Source organism: Stylophora pistillata, chromosome 10 (assembly GCF_964205215.1).
Source record: "Stylophora pistillata chromosome 10, jaStyPist1.2, whole genome shotgun sequence".
Classification (NCBI taxonomy): domain Eukaryota; kingdom Metazoa; phylum Cnidaria; class Anthozoa; order Scleractinia; family Pocilloporidae; genus Stylophora; species Stylophora pistillata.
The window spans coordinates 10422999-10435812 of NC_142528.1; the positions used below are offsets into that span (position 1 = coordinate 10422999).

The following is a 12814-nucleotide window of genomic DNA, read 5'->3' on the forward strand; positions in this document are numbered from 1 at the left end:
TTTAAAGGCCTCAGCTGCATGCAAATCGAAGTGCCCTGCCTCCCACCTCTCCCTGGGAAAAGGTGCAGTCCTGGTTTTTTATAATGGAAAGGATTCAGCGTGGACAAGAGACTATGAGTCTCTTGGCGGGGATTAGACGTAAAAATATGCTTATTTGTGTTGAAAGAAGATTAAGAGAAGGATTCTTGGTGTACTTGATGAGCTATCGTTGCACCTCTTCAATGCAAAAAGTGCTGCAGCGAAGTAAAGCCAAGTTCTTATTCAGGCTAATAACGAAGGCCATGAAAACGGGAATACAAAAGCTTCGACTCGTTTTTGCATGTCCAAAGGACGAACGTAGTGTTTTGCGAACTCTTCGAAAGTGTCTGTTTGGAAATGACTAGCACCAAGAAAAATAAACTCAAACTGATTGTCCTTTACTGGAAGGCCAAATACTGTTAAGGATGGCCCTCCCCCTCTAGAGTGCCTTATAACACTCCCACTCCACCCAAACGGAAACTTTCGCTAGGTTGTTTCTTAAGTCAGTTTAAGTCTCTAAAAAAACAGTGAGGTTCCCAACTTCGACAGGATAGGGGCGAAATTCACGTCGTTCTGACAAAGCCGCAAAACAAACCTGAAAATTGAGCCAACTTAACATTTTATTGAGTTATGTTAAAAAATAAATAAATAAGTAAATAAATAAAGGTGACATTTGCTTATACAAATTTCGTATAGTGTTATTAGATATGTCAGATTTCCAACCATAAGCAAGATTACCGCGACGTATTGCAGCAGAAAAAAGTAATTAGATAATATAATGTCAGAATTTTTCTAATTTGAAGTAATTACATAATCTTCTAAAGTCTGTTAGCAATAGCAGTTCACAAGTACAACTTTGCACTAGTCTGGAAAGTCTGAAATTTTTATCACGTGACCCTAGCCTGCGATGGTTCCCTTGGTGACAGCTAATACTGGTGGAAACACAGTTCTTTGCACACCAACATGGCGGCGGTTGCTACTGTAATCAGGGCAGAAACAACAGGTTCTGTAGCCTCAAGCTTTGAGCAAATTCTTCCCAAGACAAAGGAAAAACAAAAGGAAAAGGTTAAAGACACGTCAGATCCTCTCAAAGTCTTAGATCCCGAGAGAAAAAAACTCACATCAGTCGAAGCTCAACGTGTGATAGCCGTTGTTGATGACTCGATCAAGAGATTGGAATTGGTGTCCCTGTTGCCATACATCATCGAAAACTTGAACCGTTTCTCGGTCATTCTTGGATCTGATCTGGTGCAGGTTTTGGAGGAACATGATCGCATTCAGTCGTCTTACCAAAAAGCTATTTCAAAATTCTCACTTGACCAAAGGCGAAGTCGATCGGCCACCCCAACGGCATCGATCGTTTCATCGCGTCGCTCCAGTGAAGCTTCGCAAGCTGTATCAGAGAACGAACAGGGAATACCTAGCACATCAGGTGCTTTGCCGGAGAGCAGGGCAAGTTCTGCCGGCAGCAGGCAATCCTTCACCCAGAAACCAAGTCAACTGAGCCTGCTTCCTACCAGCGACGATCAAAGTGTGGACCTCAAAGTTGTCAATGCCCTGAGCACCCAGATGAAGTATTCTGTTAAAACAATTCTCAGGTTGTTTGCCTCAAATCCAGCCGCCGTAAATGCACTTAAAGATCTGAGGAACGAACGATCGGTGGAAGGGAATAAAATAATCGACGAAATGACCACATTGAGGGCGGTCCTATTTGAGCGATTATTGACAACGCCAAGCGAGGAAAAAGAGAGAAGACAGTATTTGAAACAGATTGTCGCTAGAGAGATGAAATCCAGTGAGACAGGCAGAAAACTTCAGGATGAACTGAAAAGAGCCATTGATGATAAAGAAAATGAGGTATACTGGACATACTTTCTGCATTAATTCTTTATTATTTTAGATCATGATATGCCAACCCTATGAAATTCACCCCCTTAATCCCACAAACAGGAGAGATCTCACACACCAATTCCTTGACTAAATTATTTTTTGTATAGATTTCCAAGAGGAATGACATCATTCTTAGACTGAAAAATGACATCTATAATGTGGAGAAGAATGCAGAGGAGCAAAATCGTAGGGTCATTACTGAGGCAGCCAAGCAAGATGCATCAGAAATGAAGAATTCTGATAGTAAGAAAAGCAAACTACAACAGGAAAGTATTGAGTTAAAAAAGAAGCTTGAAAGTGACACACTCACTCACAGAGAGAGTGAACTGGCATTGAGAAAGGTAAGCTTAGGAGTAAGATTATTGTAAAAGCTCATCCCAGTTTCCATTTAATGAAGCAACCTAGAGTAATACTCCCTTTCGATGCCCTGAATGAGATGCTAATCCATTGCAGAAACCCCCTCAGCCCTTTACACGATAAGAATAATAGAGGAAAAAAAATCAATCTTTCTTTAGCCAGCATGTACATGTGGCCCTCATGAAAAAAAAACCAAAAACTAAACAAAAAATTCTAAATGAACAAAATTGTTAGGTAAATAATAAAAAGGTTCTACACATATTGATGACTTAAAAATTTTTTTTGCAATGGTTTCAAACACAACCTAGCCTTGTAAGATTGTATTCTTACTAATCCATCAGTAGGCATATCCTCTACACCTTTCTATACATGATCACTGCCCATGGTACTGATTCAGACAAGTTGTTACAAAATTAAGAGTTTCTTTAGTTAGTGATCATTTTTTCAAATCTCATGACCTTAATGGTTGATAGAGAGGTGATAATGATGGAGAGATTAGATGCCAGTCACCCATAAGGGTTTAAAGGGAAAATATTTTATTCTGAAGATAGTTCTAGACATCCTTTCCAACAAAGCAAAATGCAAGTACCATAGACCCTCCCTCTCCAACAGACCCCTTTTTACCCTGCCCCCTACCCCCTCCAAAAAAAATAGCAAAAAAAGGAACCTTCAAAAACATAATGATGTTGTCTTTTATTAAGGTTAGGTTATATTTCATCACAGAGTGGATTTGAAACTCATATTACTGGATCTAGGACTTGGTTTTCAACCAAAGAAATGTTTACCGTTTAGAGTTTTTTTTTTTTTTTAAATCAGGCCAACAGTTCGGGGGGGGTATTGTATTTTGATTTTTGGTTCTTTTAATTCCTAGAAGTTTGTCGGCCATCCAACCTCCAAAGAGGCCTATAAGTACATTTAAAATTTGTTTACTTAAAGAAATGTTCTATTTGTAGCGAAAGTACAAGATCGAAACTGAAGTTGAGAACTGGATACAGAAGTATGATACAGATATGGGAGAAAGACAAGTAAGACTCTTCTTTTTTTTCCCCTTTAATTAAGAGAATAACAAAGAAAAAAAGTTACAGGGTGGGCAGCTCTGTATGAACTTTTGGTTCAAGTTTCCATGCGGGATTTTTAGAGAGTTTGAAACCGTCGGGGTAGCTAATGGTTGTTAAAGATCGATAAAGCGTTGTAGCAATTTTTGGAGGTGGTTACCGCGTTGCATGCTTAAGTCCTCCTCTGAAGCATAGGGAACAACCACTTGCAAATTTCCCCAAATTTATCCTCACAGAGAAATGGCACGAGTCAACCTCAGCCTCGTTTACATGTGTATGCGGTTACATGATTAATGTGGCGCTGGAAACTGTAAACAGGGCTATTGAAAAACTACTTTTAATGTTATCATAATCACTAAATCTTTCCTCTAAATTTTTGCTTATTGCAGGATGAATTTGATGCCCTAGACACAATTTACACGGAGGAGAAAAGGCAGCTAAATGAACTCGAGGAGCGTTTCAAGACCTTGGAGAAAGAGTACGTGGAAATCGTGGAGGCGAGGAGAATTGCAAAGGAGAAGGCCGAAGCCGCTGAAAGAGAGCTGAATTTGAAAATACGAGCAGCGAGATTGATACAGTCTCTGTGGCGAGCGCATAAAGCCAGAAAACAGCTCAACAAGAAGAAAAAGGGAAAGAAAGGGAAAAAGGGAAAGAAAAGTGGTGGAAAGAAGAAGAAAAGATAAACTTCGATTTAAAAAAACGGTTAAAACAAGCCACGGCGATTCATGTCGTTCATGCCACATCGAATGTCGACTCGACAGCCATCCACTGTTTGGGAAGTGAGTCCATACTCCTCCCTAAAGATTTTTTTTTCCCGTGAGGGACGAAAACTGAACTCAAGAGGGTGACGGAAATTGAGCTTACTCGGCATGCCTGGAAACTGCTTTTTTAGTTACAGTAGTTTGGTAAGGGTAAGCAAGCAGTGAGCGGTTTAATTGTCGTTTTGCTTGGGCTCTCAAGCGCGGGACATAGCCAACGTCTTTGTGTCTACTTCTTCTTTTTTGCTAGTATTTCGTTGTGAAAGAGGACGAACTGTTATTTCGATGTCTGAACTTTGGCGTAAGACAGTTGAATGAAATGAACGCTTGGAACATCCGCAATAAGAATATGTTGAGCTCGTTAACTTAAAGAACTTAAGTGTAGATAGTGTAAATATGTAAGAAGGAAGGAAAATTTTGTGGAGACAAAACACCGCACTTTTGGACACTTTTTTGTCAGAAGAAACCACCTTGGTTTGTAGTGCTGCATTTGAAACTAATGAATCGTCATTTTGTTGATAGGGTCACTGAAATAAATTTTCATCGAAACCTCATGTCTTGCGCCCAACAGCGCTGAGAAGAAAACAGTAATCAAACAGAAGAGTCGCTTTGGCTAAGACAGTGAGTTAGCTCATTAGTAAATAAGAGTGCCCACTAACAGTTGTCTAGAATTCGTTGAATTCCATAAACGTCCTCTGACTCCTTCCTGAGTTATACATTGAATAACTCCTCGTACCAGGGTAGGTCAAATAGGAATAAAGAATGTTTTTACGGAGTTTGCGCTCTATGATGGTTTTTGCTCTGTTTAGCTCGTAAGCTTATTTTGGTTACCATTACACGTGGGAATGATGAATATTGTCTCTCCCTATTAAGGGATTTTACTCCGCCAACTTAAAGCATTTATTCTCCAGTTCCAGGAACACATGCCAAACTTCAAGTTACTCGTTTCAGTTTCTCGTACCATACATATTGCCTGGTCAAGTATGATTCGGTGTTCCCTCTCCTTTCTCGTTGTACGACAGCGTTGGCGTAGTGGTGAGAGCGCTCGCCTTCCACCAATGTGTCCCGGGTTCGATTCCCGGGCCAGGCGTCCTAAGTGGATTGAGTTTGTTGATTCTCTACTCTTCTCCGAGAGGTTTTTCCCCGGGTACTCCGGTTATCCCCTCTCCGCTCAAAAACCATCATCATTTGAATTTATTTAATTTAGAGTTTATTTGCATTTACACACGACCCCACAAGCTGTTCAGCTCTAAACATTATCGTGTCTAAATAAAGGTGTTATTATTATTATTATTATTATTATTATTATTATTATCCGACAGTTGTTATTATTATTATTATTATTAGATAATTTTTTAGTCGACATTTTCATGTATTTTCGATTTTTAAGGATTTTATCTTAATTTGTTTGCAAATATTTTTGATGATTAGAGTGAATTAACGCTATCATATTGTGTATCCTCTAGTTTTTCTTACATTTTTATTAGATATTTTAACACATTTTTTTCGACTTTCAAGCATTTTATCATAATTTTTGTTATAATTTTTGTGATTATGGTGAATAAAAGATTATATTTATTATTATCGTTATTATTATCATTATTATTATCATTATTTAGTGACATTTACCAGTACTGTCAATAGAGTTTTCTTTAAGTCGTCAACTATTTTATTAAAAAAAAATTATTATTATTGTTATTATTATTATTATAATTTTTATTATTGCTTATTAGCTACACCACCATTATAATTGCTTATTGCTACGCCACCATTGCTTATTATAATAATAAGCAATGGTGGGATGAGTTGAGAGAGGCTGGTCCGACCCTTGGATACTATCCTAACTCCAAGAAATGCTGGCTTGTTGTTAAGCCGGAAAAGGAAGGCCACGCGAAGGAAATTTTTGCAGTGACTGGTATCAACATCACCACCGAGGGACGCAAACACCTTGGCGCTGCGCTGGGCTCTCGGTCTTATCTTGAGCAATATGTGGGTAGCAAGGTAGAAAAGTGGGTGAAAGAAGTGACCAGGTTGGCGGAGTTTGCAAGATCTCAGCCACAAGCTAGTTACGCCAGTATGTGTTTGTGGGAGCTTGTTTACAGTGGATCACGCGATGATCTGCCAGCGTAGAGGCTTAGTCATTCAGCGTCGCAATGAAATACGCGATCTACAGGCCGAGCTGCTCGACATGGTTTGTTACGAGGTGCAGGTGGAACCAGCTTTACAACCTATTGCAGGCGAAGAATTTCCCAGAGGGACTAATCAAGCCCCTGACGCACGCCTCGACGGGATTCTGGGAGCGACAGCGGGCTGCTTTTTTCGATAAAACGGTGTGTCATCCCAACGCAGACTCATACAGAGATCTTAGCCCCAAGCAGATTTACAGGATTCATGAAAATGAAAAGAAGCGAAAATACAACTCCCGTATAACAGAAGTAGAGCAAGGCACTTTCACCCCACTGGTATTTACAACGTCGGGGGGGGGGGGGATGGCTGACGAATGCCTGAGGTACCACTCAAGATTAGCCGAGCTATTATCTGCAAAAAAAGCAAGAGAGCTACTCCACAACAATTTCATGGGTCAGAGCGAAAATTTCCTTTGCTCTCTTGCGGAGCGCGCTCCTTTGTCTAATGGGATCTAGAACCCCGAGAAGGAGGAACTTAGACATTAAAGACTGGGATCTGGAAGTAGAGAAGGGTCGAACAAGACTTCCTTAAACTCATCAGTTAAAGATTATTTTTATTATTTTTTATAGTAAATTTTTCTTATTCTTTTGCGTTGAACTTTTGAAGACTTTGCATTTTCTTTGTCAAGAGACTTAAAATTACTGTTATCATTGTTATCCCTATAATCATTTTATTATCATTATTATTATCATCTTTATTATTATCGAAAAGCTCGAGAAGTAAACGTAGACGAGGTGTGTTTTTCTTAGCTTCTGGACATTTTAATGTATTTTTCGATTTTTAGGGTTTTTATCAAACTTTTGTAAATATTTTTGGTGATTTTAAGTAAAGTGGAGTAATACCTAAAAACATTATCATTATTATTATTATTATTATTATTATTATTATTATTGTCTCTCTCTCTTTCACGGGATTTTACTCCGCCGACTTTCAGCATTTATTGTTCCGCTTCAGGAACACATACCAAGCTTATTACTCATTTTAGCCTCTTATTCCATACATGTTGCCTGATCACGTATTTTTAGGTGTTCTCCTTCATCTTTCGTTAATACAACGGATGAAGAAAAAAAAAGATCAAGTGGATAAATAAGAAAATCCGTACTCGTAGAAGATACAAGGGAACTCTTGAATGTAAGGTAATTGATGGTCTTGACATGGCAGAGACTGCAGGGTGACTTTCATCAAGGTGCTTTGGTACGCAGAGAGGATTGGTAGTTCTTCAGAACTATCGATGTCCTTGGATGTTATTCACTACTTGAAAAGTGTTGCGTGACAACCCATTGAACGCCTTTGGAGTATAGTGTGTACCTTGGTGTCGTCAGTACCGGTACTAAATTAAATACAAATCTTAACGTACATGTCTATTAGACTCTTTTTCTAGGACAAGTGTTAAATCACTAAACATAATGAAATCACACGATAATGAAATCTGAAAGGTGATGGGTGTAGCGCAATTTCCCCTTCGAATAACGCATTGATGACGACACGGATAAAAACATTGGCAGTTAAGACTATTGAGTCTGCGCAGACAAGCCAGCGGAACTAACATTTTTGATACGTGCACGGACTAAATCCTATTGATATTATCCCATAAATCTTCGTTTGATACTTTGTAATAATGTAAACTCTGATGCACGGAAGGGCGAAAAAGGTATGTAGAAGCCCTCCTTGAATATTTCAAGAGGGCTTTCGTCAGTCTCGCGAGTTGGGACACGCTATGCACGCGAGTTAACCCTCGCGATCACGGGTGACTCGTCATACAAAAACGTAACAAAACAACAATAAAAGAGGTGTAAGATCTGATACTAGTAGATCATTTTGCTAATTACACAAAAATCACTTTACAACAAATCCATTAATTTGTTATTCACGAGGGATCTGTTTTCGTTATTCTGGGCCGTCAAACAAAGTTCATGACAGCTACTTGGGCCGGCTGGGAAATTACGCAGTACTCAAATGTCGTGTCCTCTCCTTATTGACCTTTTCAATCTCGTGGTCATTAGGCATATAAAGATTTAAATAATCGACGCTGAAAGCCGCATTTTTATGCAGATGTAGGTCAATTGTGAGTTTCAAGGCGGCAAAGCGTGAAGCGTCGAGCTTAAAAACCAATCAAAACTTTGAATGTACACTTTTCCTGACAGGTACCGACAGACCTAATGAAGCATACCTCTTCTGTCAACTGTTCCATATTTATACGAGTCTTTACACACGCATTTCACATTTTATTTCCGTCCTGGCTCGTATCAGTGGGCAATAGCACTTGTGCTGATACTGGACGACGATAAACAAGCCAAAGGGATATAAACTACGGCGACAATCAATTTCTTACCAACTCGTTGTTCGGCGAAAGTGTGTCAAGGTGGAAGATCACACAACAATTCAGTCCAGTTCTATAAACTACCGTCGAGTCCTGACTAGAGTAAAACGTGCTGTGATGGAACTTGATCTCGATAATATTCAAAGTGTTCCTCGAGTCAGGGAAGAAAAAAGTCCTAAACATCGCAATGGAAGGGCAGTTTCACGAAAGATGAAACGGCGAAGATTGGTGGACAAGAGAGGACGAATACATGTGAATTACGTGAACGTACCCGATCGTGGACAACTGTATTATCTTTCTGACCACTTCACGACTCTAATCGAAGCTCGCTGGAGATACGTTATTCTCATCTTCTCACTGTCTTTTATAGTTAGTTGGTTGGTGTTTGGGACTATTTGGTGGGGAATTTACAGCTACCGTAAGAAATACCACGACATCGAATGTATTGAGAAAGTTGACTCGTGGACTTCAGCGTTCCTGTTCTCCTTAGAGACGCAAACAACGATTGGCTATGGAGGCCGACAAGTCACACCGCACTGTCCGGAAGGAGTAATTTGTCTGCTAATACAATGTATCATTGGTTTGTTAATCTCCTCCACAATGCTAGGGCTCATATTTGCCAAACTTTCGCGCCCTCACAAGCGAAGATGCACTATTCTATTTTCACGCTACGCGGTTATAGGTCCGCGTGATGACAAACTCTACTTGATGATGCGAGTTGCGGATCTACGAAAAAGACAGCTCATAGAGTCACACATTCGTGTTTTTCTTATCCGTCGGTACGTCACGTTCGAGGGAGAAGAAATTGGTTGTTTTAGGCAGCCCCTTTCAATAACTTATGACATGGACAACGACGATGACGAAAAAATATTTTTATTTGCGCCGGTAGTTCTGCTACACGAAATTAATAAAGAGAGCCCTTTTTACGATTTTTCGCCCGATGATTTTCTAATAACGGACTTCGAAATTGTTGTACTTTTGGAAGGGATTGTGGAGCCTACAGGCATGACTATGCAAGCTAGAACATCTTACGTGGGCGATGAAATTCACTGGGGACATTTATTTGTTGACATCATGAAGTATAGAGACACGTCAATCAACGATGGCTGCTATGACATTGACGTCTCGCGGTTTCACGAAACATTTGAGGTGGAGCTCCCGCGAGAGGGTGCTAAGAAATTTTACGAGAGAAGACTTGACGAGAACGATACAGATTGTTCTTATTCAAATTCCCAACAGCATGAAATGAAAGAATTGGGAAACACCAACGAGACGGACGCAGCCCCGCGCAACGATCGCAGTGGGGTAGCCTTGATTCCGAACGGCGACGTGGGAAAGCAAGATGGAGTGACTAAATTATAACGATTTGCTTTGGGCTGGCAACTCATTCGTGAATGAAACGAGAGATTGAAACAAGCGAACAATCTAGACATAATTGAATGTCCCACTGTTTTCTTCGAAAACATCTCTTTTTTTTTTTTTTTCAGCTCTGTGAGAGCTACTAGTCTATCATTTGTATTCAAAACGCATATAACATTCTCGGTTGTTTTATCGTTTTTGTTCATAGACAATTGATTAGCCTTCAAGCAGAGATCTTTGATCTTTTAAGTCAATTTTAGTCATGTTATTTTAATCGCTCCTGTGTACCTAAATGAGCAGCGTTTGGCACCTGTTTAAGTGGCCAAGCCAACGTTTTTATTAGGCCCTCGCACAATGTGCCGAAAAAAAAATTGATTTATATTATCACTTGTTTCAAACTGTTTACCTAAAGAGCTGTTGACTCAATTTATCACGAAGGACTCCTTTTTTTTTATTCAATGATTTCGTTATCGCTTATTGCGAGTTATAGATAGGTATGCTTTTAAAATGAAACGGAACGTTCTTTTTTACCATATTCTGGAGAACAAAGGTGATCGATAAAAAGCGGGTTGTAACATTTTAGATATTTAAAACGATGAGCAGATGGCTAAGTTCTGACGCATGTAAATATTTTGAAAAGGAAAACAATTATTTTTGTCAAACAAACCGTTGTTGGATCTTTAATTTGTTGTTTTGAAATACAACCATCTTGAAGAATATTTAAAAGTTAAAATCCGTGCCTTTTTTCGTCTTAATGAGCTGTTTTGTTTTTTTGGTTTTTTTAAGCCAAAATGGTTTTGCGGTTCGTCGACAACCAAACTGAAAAATTGTCTTTCAGTTTTGTTCTCGATATTTCTATTTGTTTGCAGGCTATGCCCGACCTTGGGTCATAATAAGTCATTGTTTTTGCAGTTTCCTCACAAAAATAATTTACTTTACGTATGCATTCCTTCTTGGTGATAATAGGGCAATTTGTTGTCGTCGGCCAGTCGATATTGTTAATCCCAAAGTCTCGTAATTTTTAAGCAAACAAAAGTTCTTTTGACTGTGATCCTTAAACAGGCCTTCCGGCGATAATCCAAAGTTGCAAAAAGTTAGCCCCTTTTGTCCCTCGCAATTACCTCCGAATACTGCTTAAGTCTTTTAAACAGCGATTTAACATACAACTTGAGAATAATCAATCATAGAATGTGCACATCACGCGAATTTTTCACCAAACGACCTGTGTGACCAGTATCAATTTTGACTTCGCGTGATTTAACTCAAAATACTATTACATCATCATACGCCTCAACAGGACGTACGTTTTCAAGCGATCTTAGTGATTAAATGTGCTAATATCTTCTCAAGTTGGCAGGAGATGAATGTCCTAGAGATAGCTTTGACGCTTTGATGAAGTTACGAAGTTTTTTTCCTTGGTTCCCAAAGTCTTCTTGTGAATTATTCCAAGAGGCAGACATGCTGCAGGGCTCTGTTTGTTGTCAAGGAAGAAACTACCCGTAAAGGACCTTGTATTGAAAACCGTTAGTGCTATATAAGCGAAGTAATAATACTTTGTTTCCTGGGGAACACAATAACAGTTTGAGAACAAAAAACATCGAAACATCGGACCAATGAGTCGCATATAGTAATATCATGATAACAAATTGGAGCTCGTAACAAATAAGAACTTGTCCGTCACGGCTCATGAATAACTTTAAATGTAATGCGGGCTTTATCACCCTTTGAATGATACAGCTGCAAGAATCATGAGTGTCATTTTTCATATTGTCGTTATTGTCCGCTAAACCAACATTGAGAAAATTGCGTGTTCCTTTCGCGAGTGTGACACGACCACTACACGCGTGTCATTGTGCCTCGCGATTACTCGCGCGGAACGCTATTCGCGGTTTTGTTGCGTAAATCCGGGGCCCTTTATAATCCGGTTTTCTATATGCAAATGCTACTACATGTCTGCACGTCTTAACATGTTTCTTTGCGGCCGGAAGGTTGATCAGAACGAAAAAGATCCAGCTCAGTAATGTTGACACTTTTTTCTCAATGTGTGGTTACACTTTTTTTCCCTTCAGCCTTGATTTCTGTCTTTCCTTCTGCTTTGTCCTCCCTAATAGTTGAACGATGATTTACGTTGGGTTGGGCTTTATTGCATGATCAGCCACCTCATCATATGATTGTCACTGGAAATAGTCAGGTCAAAGAAAAAGTAAACAATAAAATCGAGGGCTGTGGTAATAACTAGAAAGGGTGGTTGCCCGAAGGGCATACTGTCCGAAAATATCTCTGTGGGTTTGTAGTGGAAGCGGACAAAACGGGGTATTCATAATGGAGACGTTTCGTAAAATTTTAGATTTTTGGAATACTTTACGATCACTGCGTAGGACAATATATGTTTGCTGAATCAACGATCGAACGTTTTTCGACTAATACTGAGTTAACAAGTTAAAAAAAGAAATTGATTTCATGACTGCTAGTATATCAAGGCAACCTAGGATAATAAAGATCCCAAGGAGCTAATGGACATTCAATTAAAATTCATGTAAAAGCCCGTAAGGGTGGACAACCACGAGTGTCTAAGACGGGGGTGGTTTTAGTCACGTTAATTACACGTGCAACTGATTGAAAGAGAGCCGCGGTTTTCCAGGTCAATCACGAAGCAAAGCAATCCCTCATAACTTCCAACACTAGAATAAAGAAAGACCTTGCTCTAAGATCAATGGCTGCTACCCTGAATACCACGTCGTGCGCAGTCTGTCAGGAATTGTTCAGTGGTGATCAGATGACCGCGAAATAACTTCCAGTTGAGGCTTTTAATGTGGATATTTGTTAAACCACAATCCAAACTTTCACTCAAACTTGAAGGTAACCGCTAG

The 12814-nt window shown here is 39.5% G+C and overlaps 1 protein-coding gene and 1 pseudogene across 2 annotated transcripts; both read left to right on the plus strand.

Annotated features, from left to right (window-relative positions):
- Positions 1-948: 948 nt before the first annotated feature.
- On the plus strand, positions 949-4854 carry LOC111321644 (dynein regulatory complex subunit 10). Its single transcript, XM_022924585.2, has 4 exons — positions 949-1875; positions 2016-2249; positions 3219-3290; positions 3710-4854. Exons 1-4 carry the CDS (start codon positions 982-984, stop codon positions 4001-4003), a joined length of 1494 nt encoding a protein of 497 aa, XP_022780320.1. The 5' UTR covers positions 949-981; the 3' UTR covers positions 4004-4854.
- Positions 4855-8100: 3246 nt separating this feature from the next.
- On the plus strand, positions 8101-10677 carry LOC111321637 (G protein-activated inward rectifier potassium channel 3 pseudogene; annotated as a pseudogene). Its single transcript, XR_015992450.1, has one exon. The product of XR_015992450.1 is annotated as a G protein-activated inward rectifier potassium channel 3 pseudogene (transcript).
- Positions 10678-12814: the final 2137 nt, after the last annotated feature.

Excerpts from the sequence above, each read along its gene's own strand:
- LOC111321644 (XM_022924585.2), top strand. The coding sequence starts at position 982 with ATGGCGGCGGTTGCTACTGTAATCAGGGCAGAAACAACAGGTTCTGTA. Across the intron at positions 2,250-3,218 it reads GTGAACTGGCATTGAGAAAG|CGAAAGTACAAGATCGAAAC; the intron begins GTAAGCTTAGGA and ends TTCTATTTGTAG. Across the intron at positions 3,291-3,709 it reads CAGATATGGGAGAAAGACAA|GATGAATTTGATGCCCTAGA; the intron begins GTAAGACTCTTC and ends TGCTTATTGCAG.